Source organism: Phyllostomus discolor, chromosome 1 (genome assembly GCF_004126475.2).
Source record: "Phyllostomus discolor isolate MPI-MPIP mPhyDis1 chromosome 1, mPhyDis1.pri.v3, whole genome shotgun sequence".
NCBI lineage: Eukaryota > Metazoa > Chordata > Mammalia > Chiroptera > Phyllostomidae > Phyllostomus > Phyllostomus discolor.
This window is the reverse complement of record NC_040903.2, coordinates 196,801,652-196,822,802: the sequence shown is the minus strand read 5'-3', so window position 1 is coordinate 196,822,802 and position 21,151 is coordinate 196,801,652. Positions and strand designations below refer to the sequence as shown.

Genomic DNA, 21,151 nt, shown 5'->3' with positions numbered 1-21,151 from the left:
TGACATGTTTGATCAGTCACAGCACCTTCTCTGTACACTGCACAAATCTTGTTTTGCATTTCAGTTGTGTTTTTACCTTTTTTGAAATAATAAAGCATAATATGCCTAAAATATTGCTTTTCTTCCGTCTTTAATATTAAAATGGCTACCCCAAAATTCACCAACTTTGATTTTTTTAAATGCACACTGATATGACAGCTGTCACGATACAATCTAACAGAATTGTTCTGAATGAAGTTAAGGACAACTAAGTGCTACTAGAGCCATCGTACGGCAAAAATGAAATGAACTTCTTGGCCAGCCCAGTATTAACCATCTGCTCACTTTCACTGTAGCTTCAATATGCATGCATCCTAAACTATACTCGGTTTTGCCTAGTTTTTAAAATTGAGGGAAAGATTTATGTACTTTCAAATTATGTAAGAAAAAAAATTTTTTGAGGAAGGATAAATACTTCAGTTAATGAAAAAAACACCACACCGTGACAGCTCACCTTAAGCAATAGACACAGCATTCTTTTCCCTTACCTGAAATTTTCCGATGTCCGTATGAGCAGTCTGAGCTCACATCTTTGCTTATGTGTTTTTTAACATTATGGATCAGGTGGTAGATGGGGCTATAGCCCAACCTCCCATCGGTGGGCTCCTTATAATAGAGACTATACACTTTGTATTATTACTAATGGTACCTAGATCCCCTCTATCTATCTCTCCATCCAGTTGTAATGAAAAATAATGGATAGGTGAAAACTCACTGAAAATCTACACATTGTTTGGCCTGTTTCTAAATGTAACAGAAATGGAATTACAGGGCCTGTGTCATTGTGTGAACTTCTTTCATTCAATGTTTTATTTTGAGGATTTATCCATGTTCAGTTGAGCTGTAGTTCGTTGGTTTTCATTGCTGAATTTCACTGCTCACTCCACTTCCCAAATTGAAGTAGATGGCAGAATGCAAGGGATGTTCAGGTGTTGGTGATTTGACTGGTGAGTTCTCCCCAGCTCTGCCAGAAATGATGGCTGTGGGCCCAGCAAACAGCCTCTCCACCAGTGTTTGGGCCTCTGTGGGAGGGACAAGCCACTCAGCCTCCCCTCCCTGTAGCAACAAGATGCCATATTTTGGTGCTGGGCTGACTTCAGTATCCTCAGGAGGATACAGGAAGAAAGATGTTCACTTTGGAGCTGCTTGGCTGGGGAATTTGGAAGCAGCAGTCAGGAGCTCCCTACTGGAGGCCAGTGCAATTGAAGACTCTGGGTAATGTAGTCCCCACATTTTCAAGGGGCTCTAGGGGTCTTTGGACAAGGACTGTAGAGATGGCCATTTCAGGAAGGACCTCACTTAGCTGGCTTTTCTGAGCAGGAGTTGGAGTGGGGGTGGGACATGGCAGGGGGCAGCCAACCAGCTCTGGCCTCTATCTGCATATTCATAAGCCCCCCACACTGGTTGGCTGTGCTAGGCGGCCCCCCGCTGTCCCCAGTGCCCATGGCTGCAGCAGGGCTGGGCCTGTCAGACTTGCACTGAGAAGGGGCAGAAGGCTCCCCTCACCTAGCCACAGGCACCAGGGCTGTCTGGGGAGGAAGCCAGGAAACCAAAATCACTTCCTGACCAAGGCCCTGTGTGTCCAGGGCTGGTGAAGAGTGGGCTGCTCCCTCTCCTGGGTGCTGGGCCCCACCTGCCTCCAGAGCCCAGGACTTGGACCTCCCTGAGGGCGTCTTCTCTGTGAGTAACACCATCCCTTCCACTTACCTTGCCAGAGCACTTTGTAAAAAATGACAAAACGTTTATTATTACAATGTTTCAATATGCAGGAAAGTGGAGAGACTAGCAGAGACCTAGATTTCACAATTGTTAATGTTGCCGTATTTGCTCCACCTGTTTTTGTTGGCTGAGATACTTTCAAGCCAGTTCAGCCACAGAGACATCTCACTCTTAAATGAGCTGGTATGCTTCTCCAGAGCGCTTTTTAAAAAAACTGCATTTATTGGGATGCCATTGGTTAATAAAATGACATAGGTTTCAGGTGTACGATTCTATAATACATCATCTGTATGTTGTAGTTCGTGTTCACCACCTCATCCAGAGCACTTTCGAATCTCTTCCTTCACTAGGTTCTCACACCTGTCTTGAGAGAGGAGCGAGGGGGCAATTATCATTCCCGTTTTAGAGAAGTAGAAAATGCAGAAAGTGCAGCTTGAGAGCAAATGGGTGGGAGTAGTGCTCAGCCCTCTTCACGCACCGCCCAGGGCACCTGCCTTAACTCACAGCCCCCTGGACGGGCCTCTCATGTCCAGGGGTGTCGTCCTAGAGAGTGATGAGTCGCCTCGGCCGCCGCATGAGCTTTGGTGTGTCACCGCATCTCTCTGGGCTTTGTTTGCCTCATCCATACAGCAAGGTCGTGGTGTGAACACGACCACTGGTCGTGAGGTTCCCCACCACTGGTCTGTGATGTTTTCATTGGTTTTCCGAATAGACAATGTAAGGAATTTTTTTTTTTTAAAGAGATAAATTTATTTGGATATTATGCTCTTCTTTTTTGTTTTTAAAAACAGGGTAGTTAAGATTCTTTTCTTTTATGAAATAGAAATTATAGTAGATGTAGTCCTCTGTAGGGTTATTTTTCATGCCCTTACCTGCAATTAAAATGTAGCGATTCTCAAGCTGGTCCAATTATTTTATTTTATTTTATTTTATTTTATTTTATTTTATTTTAAACAGTTGAAATCTAAAAAGTCTGGAAAGCACCCGCTGTACCAGGTTAGCCCTAAGCCCCTTCCAGCACTAATGCTCTGTGGCCAAGGGGCCTCCCAATCCGGCCCTGGGGGAAAGGAAACTGCAGCCCGAGGAGTCGCAATTATCAGGCTCCTGCAGAGCGCAGGCACTGGGCATGTGCTGTTACATGTGATCCTCACTACAGCCCTAGGAGATGTCCCTGTCCTCAACCCCGTTTGACAGAGGAAGAAACGGAGGGGGAAGGAGGCAAAGTTAACTTGCATAAGGTCTCGTAGAGCCAGCGAGTCCTACCCATGCCCAACAGCCAGTGGGGAGCTGGATCATTCAGTAGAGCTGCGTGGGCACCGGGGACGCGACCGGAAGGGCTCTCCGACTGGGTTGTGTGTTTGTCTGCTGACGAACAGGGCTGTGGGGCCTGAGTCGTGAGCCTGACCTCCTCTCCCCATTTCCACCATCGGTCAGTGCGGGCACCCGAGATAGATGGTGCACCCAGGGTCATGAAGGGGTTCCACCCCGCCCCCCCCCCAGTTGCCTTATCTTAGAGAATGAAACAGCAATGAGGCTATACATGAAAACGCCTGAGAAAAGCGTGGCCATGCTATTTGACCTGGAGATGTGCTGCCCCGAACAAGCCTTAGATTGTCAGCTGGAGTTTGCTGAGCCTGGTGAGCACCTGGTGGAGGTACTCAATGGTTCAGGAGCACTGTGTGCGGGTCAGACAAAAGTGTACCTTGACAGGAATGTGTGATACAGTGACCACTAGTATGAATTGCCCGTGGCAGACCCTTAGATCCTGCGATAACTGCATAGGAGAGGCTATTTCAGGAGAAGGCATTTTCCTCCCTGTTTCTCCAGCCATATTGTGGATGATTTATCTGCTGGACACAGGGCTGGTTCAGTTGGAATCCACCTGCGTCTAGGAAATGAAGGAACAAACTCCTGCAAACAGAAAGGCTCATTTTTCGCAATAAAAACCTGGCAGGAGCTTTACCAGGGAAGTAATGCTAGATCTTATATAAATCTGGACTGAGGATCCATCACGGTGATGAGGAAGAGTTAGCACTCCTGGGCTTTGCTTGGTGCCTTTCATCTGAAGACTCCCCACAGCCCACCCTGCTTTCTCGACTGGTTCCCTGGTGACCCCTATGTCAGAGGTGTTCGCTGCTCTCTAAACGGGGACACCCCACGGAAGGGGAGCTGGGTCTCACGTCAGCGGGGCCTGTGAAAAGCGCCCCCGCCCCACCCCTCGGAGCAGAGCTTCGGGTGAACTCCAGGGCCGGAGGGCACCGGCGCTGCGCGCCGGGGACAAGGGCTCCGCGTTAGGCGGTGACCTGCGCAGTTGATAGCGGCTGCCTGTCTTTACTCAGCTCTCGCTCGCTCGCGGCTTCTAACGCTTCAGCCGAAAGGAGCCGCGCGCAGCTTCTTTCCTGTGCCTACCGCTTAACATTCAGCCTCACCCTCACGTTACGCTTTCTAGCTATAAAATCCTGTATGACTTTGCAGATACCTCACGAGCCCTGTGTTCTGAGCTCGTGTTTGTAGCAAAATGTGCTTTTCTTTTTTTTTTAAGATTTTATTTATTTATTTTTAGAGAGGGAAGGGAGGGAAAAAGAGAGAGAAACATCAGTGTGCGGTTGCTGGGGGTCATGGCCTGCAACCCAGGTATGTGCCCTTGACTGGGAATCAAACCTGCAACACTTTGGTTCACAGTCCATGCTCAATCCACTGAGCTACGCAAGCCAGGGCAAAATGTGCTTTTCTAGTGGGATTTTTTAATGCCTGGTGCCCAGCAATTTACACCTGGGAAAGACTCAACGAGAGAAAATGCAAGCTTTGTTTGTTTGTTTAATACAGCTCATGTCTTGGAGCAGTTTTAGGTTCCTGGCAACACTGAGCAGCATGTGCAGAAACTCCCTTGCAGCCCTCGCATAGCCCCCCTCACAGTGGACGCTTCAAATCGCCAAAGGCAGAGGCTGCCCTTTTACATCAGAAAAGTAAAAGTATGCCCATCAGAAATATGCTAAATACAGGAAAAAGTGGAGGAAAAAAGCTACCCATGGTTCCATCATTCAGAACTGTTGCTTATGTTTTAACATATTTCTCTTTTTTCTTTGTATTTTTAATATGTAATTTCTCTCCACCACTTATTATAAAATAACATTCTATAAGCTCTTCTTAAACATGATTTAAAAATGATAGCTGCATAATAAACATGGTCTCTCATAGATGATACCATGCTTTATAATTCATTTCACCAATCTCCTCTCTTATAAATTGTACTAGGATGATCATTTTTTACATAAATCTGTGGGTATAACATGTTTTCTTGATTTTACTTCTTAGACGTAGGGTTGTTTACTCAAATGGAATACACATGTTCAAGTTTTATAATATATACTACATAAATATTTCCCAAAAATACATGTGAATGAGCAAGATTACTGAGAACCAAAGAAATACCAACAATAACATGGTCGCCCATCGTATTGGCAAAGATTTCAAAGACCGTCGACACCCAGCGCAGATGCAGGTGAGGGGACAGTGTTCTTCGGCAGGTGTGCTGGTGAGCGAGCACAGGGGCCACTTAAAAAACACATACACACACACAAATAATGCACGAACACATTCTTATACAAACTCAGTTACTACAGAATGAAAATGGAAAGTTCTCCATCGGTCCACCGTCCTCACTCCCAACCAGTCGGCACATTTCTGGAGGGCATTTGGGCAAGAAGTGAAAAAGTCTACCACAGGCCTGTCCTTGGCCCAGAATCTCCCCTTCTAGAAGTGTACCCGAGGGAAATAATGGGACAAGTTCCCCTAGATGCAGGCGGAGGGGTCCCCGTCTCCGTGTCCCTCACTGTAACAGCCAACGCTCATCGGCCCTTTCCTGGGTGCCAGGAACTGTTGTAGAAACACACGCTAATGCACTGGACCCTCACCAAGACGCTGTGATGCCACCGAGTGTGATGGTCATTCCGATTTTATTGATGAGAAAGCTGAGGCACAGAGAGGTCACAAAGCTAGTAAGTGGCTCTAAGGATCCAGAGGTAGGCAGTCGGACTCAGAGGCCCACACTCCCAATCTTTCTACTGTGTTGTTTCTATGGCTGTGACAGTGAAACGTAGGCAAAATCCGTCTGTCAAGGGGAACTTGTTACATCGATCATGGTGCATCCACGCCATGGAATAGCACCAGCTTCCACACTGCTGCCATGGATTGGTTTTCATCCGTGTGAAAGAGAAGAAAGTGAAGCTTTACAGTTATGTATCTGCAGTTCCGTTCTTGGTCTTTAACATTTATGGAATTATGAGAAATTCTATAAATTTATCTGTGCACAGAGAAAACGATCTGGAAAAAAAGGAACACTGACCCTTAAACTGTAACTTTGTTGCTTTCTGGAAAAGCAGCAGTATAGGTGTCTTTCTTTTCTTCTTCCTACATTCCTATATTTGGGAAGTAAAATGATCCTGTATTACTTTCATAATCTAAGAAAAGCAGTCCGGCTACTTTGAAAGCGTTGCGACAATCGCTCCTTTCATCAGTGACTGTGGGCGTGCTGCTAGTTAGTTTCCAAACAGAAAGCATTGCCGCTTCACGCCATGCCCAGACAGAGGGCTGAGGCCGCACGCAGCACAGTGGCTTCCTGCGTCTCCGCCCCGATACAGAGTTTCCATGACCTTCCCACAGAGATGTGCATGGATGCGCAGACTCCGAGTGGAGTCTGGCTGGAGTTCCAGATTCTGGCCTCAAGACATTCCTGCTGGTTGTTACTTCATGAAACACACTGAGTCTCCTCTCGTCCCCTCGCAGTTCCGCCTCCCGGAGCATGCAAACAACACGCAACCTCAGAAACCACGCCTTAAATACCCGCGAGGGAGAGGGGGCGTCGTTTGCACGTCTGTGCTCTCTCTTGCCAGTGGGCGCACTCCCCGTCTTCCTCCCTCTCTCTCTGTATTGGCTTTGTTGCCTGTAGGTGCTAGAGGAATCGGAAATAGCCAGCCTCCAATGAGGAAACAAACAAACAAAAATCAGTCTAAACGAAGTGCACGCAGAACAATGTACTCAGCGTCTGCGTCAGCGTCCGTTTGGTGACAGCTGGCAGTCAGGCAGGCTCTGCCTGGACACGCAGGGGGGGCTCACAGCCTGAAGGGGAAGACACACTGATTGCTTCCCAGGCATTTCATTTGGATTTTAGAAGAGGAGTTGGGGTTTGTCAGGTGGGAAAGCGGGGGAAAGGTCTTCCAGGCAGAGGGAAAGGTGAGTGCAAAGACACGAGGCACAAAGGAGTTGGCAGGCTCACAGGACACAAAGCCCGGGACAGCTCAGCACAGGTCACCAGACAGGAGGAGTGTGTGTGTGGCAGGGGGGATGAATGAAAAAGGTGAAAGGGGTTAAGAAGTAAAATTTTTTAGAAAATTAAAGAAATTTAAAATTTTTTTAAAAATTTTAAAAATAAATAAAAATTGCCAGTAATAAAAACAGTCACAGGGATTTTGAGTACAGCATAGGGAATACAGTCAATAATATCGTAATAACTACGTGTGGTGTCAGGTGGGCACTAGATTGGTCAGGATGATCATAAGACAGGTGAATGTCTAATCACTTACCTATTAGTTATACACCTGAAACTAATATAATATGATACGTCCACTGTAACTGAAAAAAATAAATTAAAAAAAAACATAGATGAGCCCTGGCTGGTATAGCTCAGTGGACTGAGCGTGGGCTATGAACCAAAGGGTCTCTAGTTTGATTCCCAGTCAGGGCCCATGTCTGGGTTGCAGGTCAGGTCCCCAGTGGGGGCCATGTGAGGGGCAACCACACACTGATGTTTCTCTCCCTCTCTTTCTCCCTCCCTTCCTCTCTTTCTAAAAATAAATAAAATCCTTAAAAAAAACACATAGATGAGTGTCAAGGGTAGTGACTCTAAAGGCATTAGCTTCAACTTGGCAAAAACAAATTCTTACAATTATATTAATTTGGGACGTTGTCTGCTTTTATTTTGATAATTTATAAATGCCTTACTCAAAGCAAGAGCTTTCTAATTATCTGACCCGAGAACCCAGCCTTCTTTCAGTGGCACGTTCCCCACGATGGCGCTGCAGCTGCCACCGCTGCCCACCCTCTGCCCTGGCACTCGGCGTGGCACTGCACACGGGGAGCTTCCGGTGGGCGTCTCCGCCAGTCGCCAGGAGGCTCCAGGCAGAGGCTGTGGCCACGTCTACAGGCGAGGACCCACCAGCCACAGAAGAGCTGAGCTTGGCCTGAGCTAGAGAATTCCACATAAGCTTTAGGATAGGAGTGGAAAGAAAGCAGGCTCTCTCCTGGCAGCATTTGTGCAGGAGAAGCAAAGGAGAACGGAAATGCGTAGAGGAAAAAAAGCACTTACCTTGTCTAGTAAAGGAAGAATCTGCTTAACGGGCAGAAGAGTCAGTCTCTGGTCAGGTCCCTTCGTCTTCAGGGAGGCAGGTGAAGGATGGTTGCGCAAAATATTTGGAGTCAGAAGATTTGGAACTGAGAGCCAGGCTCAGCTTTGCTGAGCCTCAGCTTCCTCGTCTGTAAAATGGGAGAATTACCCTCTCAAGTTTGGTGTGAGGTGCAATGAGGTAACACCTACAAATGTTCTAGAAACTCTGAGTGCCTTATACCTGCTATCAGAAGCCTCCAGGTTAAAGCACAGCAAATCTTGATACTTTGTGGGAATCAAACAGCCTGAGGCAGCCTTTCCTAAAATAGCTCCCTCCTTTTCCTCTTGCCTTCATTTCTAATCCCTATTGTGCTTTCTCTTCCCAGCTGGCATCACCGCCTGAAAATAAACTGTTTATTCTCTCTTCCCCTGCGAGACGGCCAGCTTCCTGAGAGCACAGCTCCACTGGTCTTGCTCACCGCTGTCTCTCCAAGTGTCCAGAAAGGCCTGATGCACAGGCGGTGCTTCATAAATAGCCGCTAAATGTTGATGGAATGCAGAGGCACGCACACTTCGATAGCCCCAGGAGCGGGGCAGCTGGACCTCACATTTTGATTTGTCTGTTTCAAGTGCAGCTTCCCCGCCCCAGCACTGAGGGATTCTGTTTAGCAGAACTGCCAGGTGTACTGCTCAATTCACTATTTTTTCTTTCTTTTTGTCGTTGATGCTATTACAGATGCCCCTATTTTCCACCCTCCTCTGCCCCCCCACCCTGTTTTGCCCGCCTCCACTCGGCACCCCCTTCCTTCTGGCCATCACCACACTGTTGTCTGTGTCCATGGGTCTGAACTCACTATTTGTAACAAGTGCCAGGCGGTTCTGTTACAGGTAATCACTAAGAAAGTTACTTTGAATTGGATGGATCTCATTTTGACTCCAGCCTGCCACTTACTAGCTGGGCAACTTCAGGAGGTACCATATTTATAAGACATACCAGACCATAAGACACACCTAGGTTTTAGAGGAGGAAAATAGGGGAAAAAATTTTGAAGCAAAAAATGTGATAAAATATTGAATAACCTGTGACCCCGCTCCACCCCCCCCCCCCCCACAGTGAGCCAGGTAAGCTACATTCAGACTATAAGACACACTACCCCCTTCCCCCCCAAACTTGGGGGGCATGTCTTATAGTCTGAAAATACGGTAGCTTCTTAACTTCTTGAGCCTGTTTCTTTCCCTGTAAAGCAACAATGACAACATCCCCATGGAGTCGTTATGATAATTAAATTAGGAAATGGATGTAAAGTTCTTGGCATGATGCCAGTTGTGCCCGTTCGCTGCTGTTGTTATTGTATCATCATTCTGATGTTATTGCTGTGCCCTGGCAGGAGACTGTCTCCCTGGAGGGTCACTCAGGGATCTCCTTGGAGTGTGGCCCCAAACCAGCGGCAGCAAAGCCCCCGGAGCTGGTTAGCAATGCAGCATCTCTGCCCCAGCCCAGACCTGCTGAATCGGCATCCGCATTTGACAAGGTTTCCAGGTGATCTGTTGGCACGTTCAAGTTTGAAAAACTGAAAGTCACAGGTACTGTGTTCTTCCTGATTTTCATTTCCGAGTCAGCCCAGGAGTTTCCTAAGCCCGGGCATCCCAGAGGCTGAATCCTTGACCCGAGGACATTTGGAGGAGGGATTCCCTCACGGGTCCCAAGTAATCCCACAGCCTCTGAGCAAGGGACTGCAGAGCCAGGGGAGGGATCCTGACTCTGGCTTGCTTTCTTCCCCGCCCCGGGTCTGCTCCCAGCCAGCAGACCCCAGCATGGAAGGTAGGAGAAGCCCACTGCCCTGTGAGCAGGGCAGAGACTCCTCCTTTCCCCGCATCCAGGCCCCCAATTCCAGCCTCACTGACCCTGACTGGTTTTGGGATGAGCACATCCAGGCGAAGAGGGCCAGAGTGGAGACCATCGTCCGAGGCATGGGCCTCTCCCCTCACCCTCCGGTGCCCGGCAGTGCCCGAGCCAGGGACAGCCCACGCTGCCCAGAGAAGGCCCGGGAGCGGAAGAGGAAGCAGAGCCTTCCCGTGCAGCAGAACCCCCCGAAACCAGGCCCTGCTGGGAACCAGGGCAGCAGGACGGGGGGCCCTCGAGTGAGAGAACAGCTTCATCTGCTGCAGCAACAGCTGAGACAACTGCAAGAGCATGTCCTGCAGGCTGCTGAGCCCGGGGGCACAGCTTGGGGCCCCAGCGGGGCTGACAAGCGGAGGGGCCCCCCGAGTGTGAAGCAGAGGAACGGCTACAGGTGTGGGCCGTGGGCCAGGGACAGTGACCGCCACCAGGGCTCCAGGGGGCACCTCCCTGGGGTGGACAATCACAGAGCGGCTGAGGTCGAATTCCAGCCGGAGGAGCCCAGGTTCCTTCTGTCTGGAACACGAGCTTTGCTGGAGATTCTGAGGAAAGAACTGACTGGGGCCGTGTCCCAAGCTGTGGACTCAGTCTTACAAAAGGTGCTGCTGGACCCACCCGGCCACCTGACTCAGCCGGGCAGAAGCGTCCAGGGGCTGGTGCCGGAGGGTGGAAGGGAGACTTTGCCCGAGGGGGGCGCCTGTGAAGACCCACTTCCACCAGCCGCGGTGCCCAGGAAGGCCCAGGCGCAGGTTGGGGGCTCATCGGGACACTTACCGCTGGCCAAGCCTCTGGGCTCTCCTAGACACCCCGTCTCTCCAAGAATGACCTCCAAACCCTATCAGCCTCCCCCAGTGACCTGCCCCACAATGGTGCCTCCCCACATCCAGGAAAATCAGATTCTTAGCCAGCTGCTGGGTCAGGGGTCCAGCGGCCACTGGAGCAGCCGTCTTCCCCAGGACCCGTCTTCCCCGAGTCACTGCTCCGCGGAGCCTGCCCTGCGACCCTGGGGAGCCGTCCAGCTGCGACCGTCGGTTGTGAGCCGGCAGCAGCCCCCGGTGCCCTTCCCGCCCACTCGCTGGGAGACACTGCCCTTCCTGCCCTCCGTGAAGATGGAGCAGGGTGGCCTTCAGGCTGTCCCTGACGTGCTGCCTTTTCCCTCCGTCCACATATCCTTTACGAGCAGTGAGGATCTCAGTGTCAGAGCCCTGAGCAGCAGCAGATTGGGAGGACAGGGGAGGTGGACATAAATGACCCCATGGCTCACGGTTATTAGGTTCCTGGGAAAGTGGGGACTACAGTCTGGGGTTTAAGGATGCTGGGAAGGAAGGTTCGTTTATCTTCCCTGTGACACATCAGATTCTACCACTACTGACTTACTGCTTTGGGTCTGAAAGGGCTGTGTTTGTTTTGTTTTGTTTTGTTTTGTTTTTTTAAACTCAAATGGGCTGCCAAAATACGATACAGGAGGCAGATCTGAGGGACCAGAAAATTCTGAGACAGATGGGGAAGGAGAGATTTTCCTCAGGGGCTAGACCTGAGGCAGCTGGAAGGGGTAAGGAGACTTCAGTTTAAGGAACAGCTTCTAAGCTGCAGCTGAGAGGACCAGAGCCTATGGGACGGGGGTTGGGCATGTGATAGGAGGGGAGACACCCGGGGGCAAGGCTGAGGGGCCCCACTGGTGTGTAGGAGTTTGGACCTTATCGCATCATCTTTGCCACGTTTAGGCAGACTCTACTTTCTTAAATAGTTTCCCAGAGTAAAGCTTCCTCAGGATATTAATAGTAGTTCAATTGGGGAAGGGGAGTAGCTTCTCTAAATACTGGGTCAGCTCTCTGCTGCGGGACTCCTCAGAGCCTTTAACATGCTGAAGCGCAATGTGAAGCTGCAAGAAGGGAATATGTGAAGTCCCAAACTCGTAGGACCAAAGATCCCTCTTCCAGCAAGCATCCTGGAGGACTGAAGTTCTTGACAACAGATTCTGAATGTTGCTTTTTTAAAAGCGAGCTGAGCTCATGCTGCTGCTTCTCACGGGCAGCCCTGACTTGAGTGTCCAGAGGTCCACGCGTCAGTGGTGTAAACAGTCGTGCAGTGCATTGCAGTAAGGGCGGCAGGATCGAGGTGCCAGCTCACTGCCACACCGGCTCCTGTGTCCTAAATGCTACGTGCGCCCCCTGCTGGCCACAGGTGTTGGAAACACCGCGAAGCTCGGTGCTGCTGGGAGCTTTCAGGGCAAGGCAGTTGCAACAATGAAACCGATGCAAAGAACACTTCACCTGCCACCACTGCCTGTTCAGGCAGCAGGGCATCTAGGAGGTACAGAGCTGTCAGCATAGATAGACTCTCCCGTTAGGCCATCACCTGTCTGGGTCTTTAATGAGAGGCCACTGGGTAAGGACTTCCTGTTAAAGTCAGGCAGAAGTGGAAGAAACTCAAGAACTCAGTCCTCAAAAAGTCTCTGCTGTCCTTCCCTCGGGAGGCACATGCTGACCTTTCTCTGTGTGCCTACTGTGTGTCGAGCCCTGCCCTGTGAAATGAGGATTGGGCCCAGAGAGCTTCAGGGGGCTCCAGGGCCAATCCACAGGGCTGCACAGGGGAGGCACTTGGCTGCCTTTGGAATGATTTGGGGGCTCCGGGCAGCATCCTGACCCCCCAACTATCCCCTCATTCCTGTTGCCTACATTCTAGTGTTAGAGATTTATTCCTGTGGGCCGTGAAAGCCACCTAAGGGCAAGACACTTTGACGTGTAAGAGAACTTCCACACTCATGTGGCATCCCTGCCAGACAGGTGAGGCAGGTGTGGTCCGAGTGAACAGTGAGGGTGGTGTTTGCCGTGCACTTTCTCTGTGGCATCGCCACCACCAGCATTTATCACGTACGTGTGTCCGCCACCACTGTGCTATGTTCTGAAACCCCAAAAGCTCTGAAAATCCCTATGATTTCTTTGCCTTAAGGCCGGTGGGAACCTTGTTGGTGGCAGGCTTGGCCTGCACCGAGTGGAGGTCATTTACAGACTGCCCCACTTAGTGTAAATTGTCACCCACTTTGCTGTGGAAATGCCAGCGTGCTGGGTTACAGACCGCTGCCACAGCCCCCACGTGGGGGTTAACTAACATGCGGTCCACGTGACATATTACCTTCATAAAACAACATTCTAAAACTGGAACTCCCTTTGGCCCAGTGTCTCAGATAAAAGGCTGTGGGCCTTGAGCCTCTACCCTGGACCTGCTGTCTGAGAGGAAAGGACAGAAAAGTGAACTAACTTGCCCAAAGTCACCAGACAGATGTATACAGAGCCAGGATTCAAAACTGGGGTCTGACTGCCAAGCACAAGCTTTACCCACTCCATCTACATTTAGAAATGGCCCAGAGAGGGTAACTGGCTTGTCCAAGATCACACAGCTAAGGGGTGGCAAAATCAGTATCAGAAACTGGGTGTTCAGACTCCCAGGTCCAGGATGCTTTCATGGCATTTATGAACCTATAAGTAAGGCCACTGGAGCAGCCTGGGTGCCGGGGCCAGCTCTCACTGTGATCAGTTGGTTTCATGTGGCTAAACTGGTAAATCCTACTGAGACATCTGAACTGTCCGAACGCTATAGCTCTTGGGCCTGAGTGCCAAGGTTCCTCTGGGTGAAGCTTCCCACCTGGCCCCAGGACTGTCGCCCGCAACGCTAAGTGTTCTTGTGTAAAAATAGTTCTTTCCCTCCCACCCTGGTGCTAGGCAGTCATGTCACAGCTCCCTGCTCTTGTTGAAAGGGAAGGAATCTGTTCCCAGACTGAGGTATGCACTGAAATACAATTTCTCTAATTTGTGTATGGATTAAAGTTGACCATTTAATCATTCACTCACTCCTTTATCTCACAAATGTTTATTGAGCACCTATGGTGTTCCTAGCACTGGGCTAGGTGTGTGGAATACAAAGCTAAAAAATAAGGTCCTTGCCCTGGAGGAGCCCATGGTCTAAACAGGGAGACAAACACGCAGTAAAAACCCCAGCAAGGTCATTGCCACAACAGAGGTTTGTGCAGAGAGCCGTGGTAGCCTGGGTAAGGAAGGTCTAATTTGACAAGAAAAGGTTTCATGAAGGAGGAGTGTCTGAACTGACACGGAAGGAGGAGGGAAAGTTCTTCCAGGTGAACAGAGGGCAGGTGCAGAGCAGCAGCTCAAGCTCCTTGAGGCAAAGCAAACCGTGACCCGGTGGCTCTCTCCTCGGATGCTTGCAGGCGTGAACACTGCCAAGGCAGTGACGAGAGCCAGCCAGCATGGGGACTGCTGAGTGGACACATTTTACAGATGAGGAAACTGAGGCAGAAAGGGAAATGAAATCTCTACTTGGGGTTTTGAAATGTTTTCTTGAGGGTAGAACTGCCTGCCATCTCTTCCCCTCCTATTCTGAAAGCACATGCAAAGTGCAACCAATTATGTTTGACGTGACTTGTGCCTTGGAACTTTTACACATCAAAACGGTTTTTAAATTCTGCAGCTGTACTGTCCCTATGTGGTTTTCAGCATCCAGAAGGAAAAGCTTATCGGATCAGACTTGGTAGAGACACAAAAATGGAGCAAATGCACCCTTCGACCAGAATAAAAGGAAAACCATGAGGAACAGGACGAGTCGCCATGAGGGTAATTGGATAACACTGTTCGATGAACTGGTGTAGATTTTCCTTGACACGGGGACACATCCAGGAAGGTCTAAATCCCGGCCACTTGAAGAAGGCCAAGCTGATGTTCTTCTTCACACGCTACCCGAGCTCCGGCCTCCTGAAGGCTTACTTCCCCGACGTGCAGGTACCATCATCCCCCACCCTCCGAGCGCCACCTCTGCCACACCCCCGGGTGGCGGTGGGTTTTGCCCGGGGTGAGGCAAGTCCTAGGGCTCCCTGTGTGCACCTGAACTCCCTTCAACATTGGCAGAATTGGTGCAATTTCCAGTTCTGGGTTGAGACTCAGCCTGAATAATCTGGAATGACTTTGGGCTAGGAGGGTGGGGCATTTGAACTTTGAAGCCTTGAGCTGCAGATAACACGCAGGGAGGGGCCAGTGGGGGGGCCAGGGGCGGGGGCAGGGGCCGGGGGTGGGGAGAGGAACACTAGTAAATGGTGTCTTTGGCTGAGTATTCTGTCTCTGCTGAAGACACTACGAAAAAGACAATATGTAAAGAGTTGGACACTGCCAAGGTGACATTCAAATAGCTGTTTCAAAGAGAGGAGGTAAGTACAGGTCAAGTGTGACAGTAAGGAAAAGCGAGCTCTGACGTTTGGAACCAGACCTTGCCTGCTCCGGTAGTTTCTAAGGGCCCCTTCAGCGTGAGTGTTAACAGGGTGAGGGCTAGTCCCTTGCATCTGTATCATTCCTTTCCTTTCTCCAGGTCTGTCCTGCATATTCAGTTGCTTGGTTGATCCCTACACCAAGCTCTGATTTCAATATATTCTGCAACTCCAAGTTGCTGACAAATTATCTATACCCTCACTCTTTCCCTTGGCCCCTTATCGGGCAGAAGGCTCTGGGGCTGCCATGCAATCAGCCTGGGTGCAGCAGAAGCTGAAACCAAGCTGGCCTTGACCCTGGAGCCTCTTAAAGTCACACCTAGACCCCATGACGACCTTTCCATGAGTGAAAAATCCTCATAAGTCTAATATGCCAGAAAGCACTTAGTTCCAAACGGGCTCTAGAGCTCAGAATGTTTGCGTGTAACTGAATAGGCTTAGAAAAGAGCCCTGGCTGCTTCTCCAAAGGAGGCCCTTTCTAATGCTGGCGGAGCCGTTCGCAGGAACCCCTGTGCTGTGCTGGAAGCGGACGGCTCTGCCTCCGAGCACTCGTGGTAAGCAGCTGACCTGAGGTCCCGTTGTTTGTACAGTTCAACCGCTGCATCACCTCCCAGATGATCAAGTGGTTCAGCAACTTCCGTGAGTTCTATTACATCCAAATGGAGAAGTTTGCCCGGCAAGCGATTTCAGACGGCGTCACGGATCCCGAAGTGCTGGTGGTTCTCCGGGGCTCAGAGCTTTTTCGGGCTCTCAGTGTGCACTATAACAAGGGAAGTGACTTTGAGGTAAGGCTGCGCACTTGGTCGCGGGAGGTTGCAGTTTTAGGGCAGATCCCCTTCTGGGTCTGTCCTTACGTCACTGAGAGCCAGGACAGCCGGGGGCCACCCTCTCACTGTCTGCAAAGATTACAGCCTCAGTGTGTTCTCTCAGGCAGGACGCAGGTGGATGCCGCACACAGAATACACAGCCAGTCTTCCTTCTGAAACTGAAGCAGAGGTCTGCCAGGCATTCTGCTGTTTTAGGCCTAATACTCTGTGATTATCAGCTTCTATAACTTGCTGGCTTTTTGCTTCAGTGCCGAGGGGCCCGGGAGTAAACGCTGGGCCCAGGGGCAGCACCTACTCCGGGTCAAAATGTTCGTTTCTTCTTTGTTATAAATTTACTGGTTTGGCAAAAAGAGAGCTCAATGTGTTGTTCCACTTAGTTATGCATTCATCGGCTGGTTCTCGCATGTGCCCTGACGGGGAATTGAACCCGCAACCTTGGTGTATCAGGACGATGCTCCAACTGAGTTACCTGGCCAGGGCAGCCCACGTTTTCTTTACCACAACTTCTGTTCATCATTCGGTTCTTCTCTTGATTCTACCTTGAACAGTTTTATGCGTGGGCCCTCCATGGTAAGTCATCTCAAATCCTGTCTGGACATGACAAATAAACGATATTCGAGCTTCTTGGTCCCTTGGAGAGCTTTGTGAAGGCTCACCGGTGGCACCCCAGCGATAAGGCCTCAGTACAGGGCAAGCAGCTGGCCTGCGTACCGCTGGAGAGAACTCCTGGTCCAGATACACAGCTCACAGTTGACAGCTGTGAGCCCGGCACCATGTGCAGCAGGGCCCAGGCGTGTCTGGTCACCAGCTGCACTCGCCTCGTCCTGACTTTCTCACGGGACTGCGAGCCCAGCAAGCAGCCGACTGATGACGGCAGTCAACGGGAGTCACTGCGTCCCATGGGAGGGCGGAACTGCTGGTGTGCGCCTGTCCGACGCTCCATCAGAGGGCCCCACGTCGGCCCTCAGGGAACGGGGGCTGTACCTCCTGAGGCTTGTGGGTCGGGACGCATGGGAGGGGCAGCGCTGCCCTGTCTTTCCAGGTGGGGGTGGTCACTGGGCGTGCAGCGGTGGTGAGCCCCGGGCCAGGCTGGACCTGGAGGGCCCGGGGGTGCCCCCATGTGAGATTTTAGTGCCAGTCTGAGTGAGGTCCTGGAACACATTCTTTGGCCCCGCCCAGCCGCATGGAGGATTTTGGAAGCAGGAATGATTTCCAAGTCCTAAGGATACAGCCCCCAAAAGATGGTGGGATGAGGTATGACCCATAAACTTGGGGGCACTCTTTTCTGCATTAGCCACTAAGGAAAAGAAGGCTACACCCCCCTTTGAACCACAGGTTTAACTTCAGAGTCAGAGTCAGACTTTCTCATTTGCACGAAAAATGTCACCCATTAGTGGAATCAGCTCCTGCCATGAAAGGGTGTCCTTAATATGCCCTCTCCTGGGGCTGTCTCACTGGTGCCATCATTTTCAGCTTTGTACTTGATGAGGGAAGCAGGGGGTTCCTAGGGCTGCAAAGCCCAGGGGCCAGCAGCGCCGGATGCTTTCATCAGCCCTCCCCGCAGGCGACAGGCAGCACCAGGCGGCGGGGTCGGCAGGGCTCCGGGGCTCCCCCGCCTCACGTCTTTTCCTTCCCGGGGGTCTCTTTGGGAATGCAGGTCCCAGACTGCTTCTTGGAGGTTGCCAGCTTGACGTTACAGGAGTTCTTCAGGGCCGTCTCCGCGGGGAAAGACTCAGATCCTTCCTGGAAGAAACCCATTTATAAAGTTATTTCGAAGCTGGACAGTGACCTCCCAGAGATATTCAAATCTTCCAGCTACCCCTAGGAGCCGCGTTGGAATGCAGGTTCCCTTGGAGTGAGGAGCAGCTGGCCGGGGTTTCCTGGGCTTGTCTTACACGGTGGTCAGGAGAGCCGGGGTCACATAAAAAGGGCATAAAGGTAAACCCTCCGACAGGTACTATTACCATTTCTGGTCATGTGCTCCCTTTCCCAGAATCACCATCAGTTTAACCTTAGCTGTAAAATACACCAAGTGTAATGGTGTGTTGGTGGCACACTGTGAAAGGAACGAGACAGTGTTTGGAATCAGAAGACCCACCACTCCACTTCCCTGTTGCCAGTGCTGGGACCCCGGGGACGCGCAGGCGCTCTCTGCAAAACGGTCCTGGGGCGCCCTGCGAAACGTGGCTTGCTGCCCCGCACATGTTTGCTTTCTGCCCTCGGCTTTCAGAGAAGGTCCTCTTATGTGTTGTTTGCTTGCTTGTTTTTACAAACTGCTGGTTTTCCTGCCCTATTCATCAAGCTCCACCTATTTGCTAGCCACTTTCAACTACAAGTGTTTTGCCCTGAACAGTAGATATTATCTTCATTAAAAAAAAAGACAAAACAAGGAGAAGTGTTAGAACAGTGACAGAACTTGCCCAAGTACGAGGCTGGGACCTTTGAGTCGGTAGGGACAGTGAGGAGTGGGGAGGAACCCGAGGGAGCTTCTGCTGCTGGGTTGCACCCTGACACCTCCTGCTGCTTGTCATGACCTCAATCAGGCCACCGTCTCCGGGAAGCCCCCAGCACTGATGGGGCACTGTCATTTGACAAGCCCTGCCTCGTGCTTAGGAGTGCTCCGGCAGCCCGGATGTCCACTGTCATTCCAGCAAGCCCAGCACACACTCCCTGCGGGGCTTGCTGTCACTGTGTGTGCACATTTGTCCACTGGAAGAGTTTACTGTCTGGACAGCCCAGATCATCTCTAGCCAATCCATGCAATGGATGCTCTGACCCCCTACATGCAGGACAGGAGAAGCACTGGACTGCGGAATGCAAAAGCCAGAAGGGGCCTAAGGAGGCCATCTGGCCCACCCCACTTCAGTGAGGAGGGAGGACACCGAGGCCCAGGCGGGGACTCACACAGCCCGTGCACGGCCTCACAGACGATGGAGGGCCCACCCGGGACAAACGCAGCATCGCACACAGAAATGGAAGTTTCCACACTCCGTCAGGAAATGACAGCCCACGGTTCATCCTTCACGGATAAAGGAATTCAAGAAATCAACGTTTTTCCACCTACTGGCCCAACGCAAATTGTGACTCACTCTGAGGATACAGGCAAGACATCTGCCAAGTCAAATAGCTGCATGTGTCTTTTAAGGTAGTCAGAATCAAGTCTTGGGAGGCACGGCCCAAGGTGTGCAGGCTGGGGTGGGGGCATGGCTCACATTCCATGACCCATGTCCTTGACTTTGCAGGTGGGCTGGGTCTGATGAGATAAAATCCCTGATCTCTCGCTACAGCCGTCTCAACATGAAAAGGTGTGAACGACGACTTTCTTTTGCATTTCCACTTACTTCAGACAGCTGCGAGGACACGGCAGACATGCTCAGCCCAGACCGGCCTTCTCAGGGTGTGCTCAGGGTATCGTGAAGTGTCCTTGAGCATAACCAACCGCATCCAGGTCGCCTTTGCCCCGACTTCTTCTACAACGTTCCCTGTGCGAAAATGAAGGTCGCCACCAGATCCAAGCTTGAAAAGCAGGCAGGCACTGAGCGCTGGAGTGAGGGCGGTCAGTTACCTGCGCCTGGGGACGGCAGAAGAGCCACTGTCCAGAACGATATTACATAGCTGTTTAAGACTTTCGTGGGAAACCGTTCCAAGTTCACGTGATTGTCTGATACGGACCAGCCATTCTCTGTCCCAAACCTGAACTTCATTAGTGTGCGTTGTAAAGACGGAGCCAAGCCCCCTCCAGCACAGCGAACCTTGTCCCAGGGAATTAGATGAAATGTTCAACCTCAAATTGAAAACATTCATGTCCTGCAGTCTTTCCAGGAACTGTTTTCTAACCACTGAGCTAAACACAGAAGAATGTATAAATATATATGCTCTGCCAACAGAAGAAATCTATTTTATTGTATTTTTCTGCTTCTACCAAGTCTATCTCCTTTTCTGCTGGGAACACACTTGGAGCGTGAGCGGAGCTGGTTATTGTTCAGCCGCAACATTGCCAAGGTCTGGTCATTCTTTCCGTTAAGGTAGACGTGGGCACTGTTCTCTCCCACATTAGACACGTTCAGGGTCTGGTCGAATGCTGCGTAAGTGTCTAGTACTTCGACGGTGGACGGTGGGGCCTGGACTGTGTTTCACGGTGACGGTGCTATTGAGGAGTTAACGCCTCGTTATTGATTGAAGGCAGGCAGTTCATTGACATTCCACGCAGGAAAAGGTTTGTTAGGAACCTTCTTTCAAACAAGGTTTCAAATAGTACGCACAATTCCAAATCAGGTTCATACAGTGAAGGGGCCACAGGTGTCTCCTGGATGCACAAGGCACGCCCAGCTGTTTCCTGCACATCAGAGAAAGGGCAACGCAAAACTGGCGGAGATGGCACAGAGCTCTTTAACAAATCCAGCCCGACCACTGTACGCAGGGCCACGGGTCCTTTATAAAAAACTGTCTTTGTTTTCAATGGCAGAATATAGAATCCTCAGGAGTGATTTAAGCTAAGATTTCCACATATCAATTTTACATGTGTGTTTAGAAACTCTGCCTTTAAAGAATCATAAAACTAGCTCAAGTTTCGGTAATGAGTTTCCTGGATGAAATCCTGTATGTTCTAAATCTTCATAATCGTTGATTCTAGCTGTTCTCAATAGTTCTGACCCTTAGAGTTCTATAAAGTAGAACACTTGGACAATGCATTCATTAAAAGCAAAATAGAAATTTTAAAAATCCTTTGATGTTTTAACACAAACTCTGTTAGGCATCTGCATAGATTTCACAAAAAGCAAGCTCACTTTTGCAGGACTGAGAAAACTCGACGGTGACGAAACAGAGTGGCGGCTGGGAAAGAGACGCAGATCACACTGGCTAAGACAGGTTACGTTTCCATCTGGATGACGGGTGTGCCGGGGGGAATAAGCTGGGACAATATGGCAAATACGATGCTTATTAGAGTCTAAAAATGTTCTCGTACGGATTTAAGTATAGACAACACCCACCGGAGTGAATAAGCTCTGATG

At 50.4% G+C, this 21,151-nt stretch overlaps 1 protein-coding gene across 1 annotated transcript; it reads left to right on the top strand.

Moving 5' to 3' along the window:
* Nucleotides 1–9,748: 9,748 nt before the first annotated feature.
* Nucleotides 9,749–20,880, top strand: PROX2 (prospero homeobox 2; the record flags this gene model as incomplete). The annotated part of the gene is made up of 4 exons (XM_028506332.2): nucleotides 9,749–11,206; nucleotides 14,726–14,833; nucleotides 15,903–16,097; nucleotides 17,797–20,880. Coding segments are annotated over 4 exons (1,929 nt in total), but the record flags the coding sequence as incomplete, so codon positions are not given.
* Between the last annotated feature and the right edge of the window lie 271 nt (nucleotides 20,881–21,151).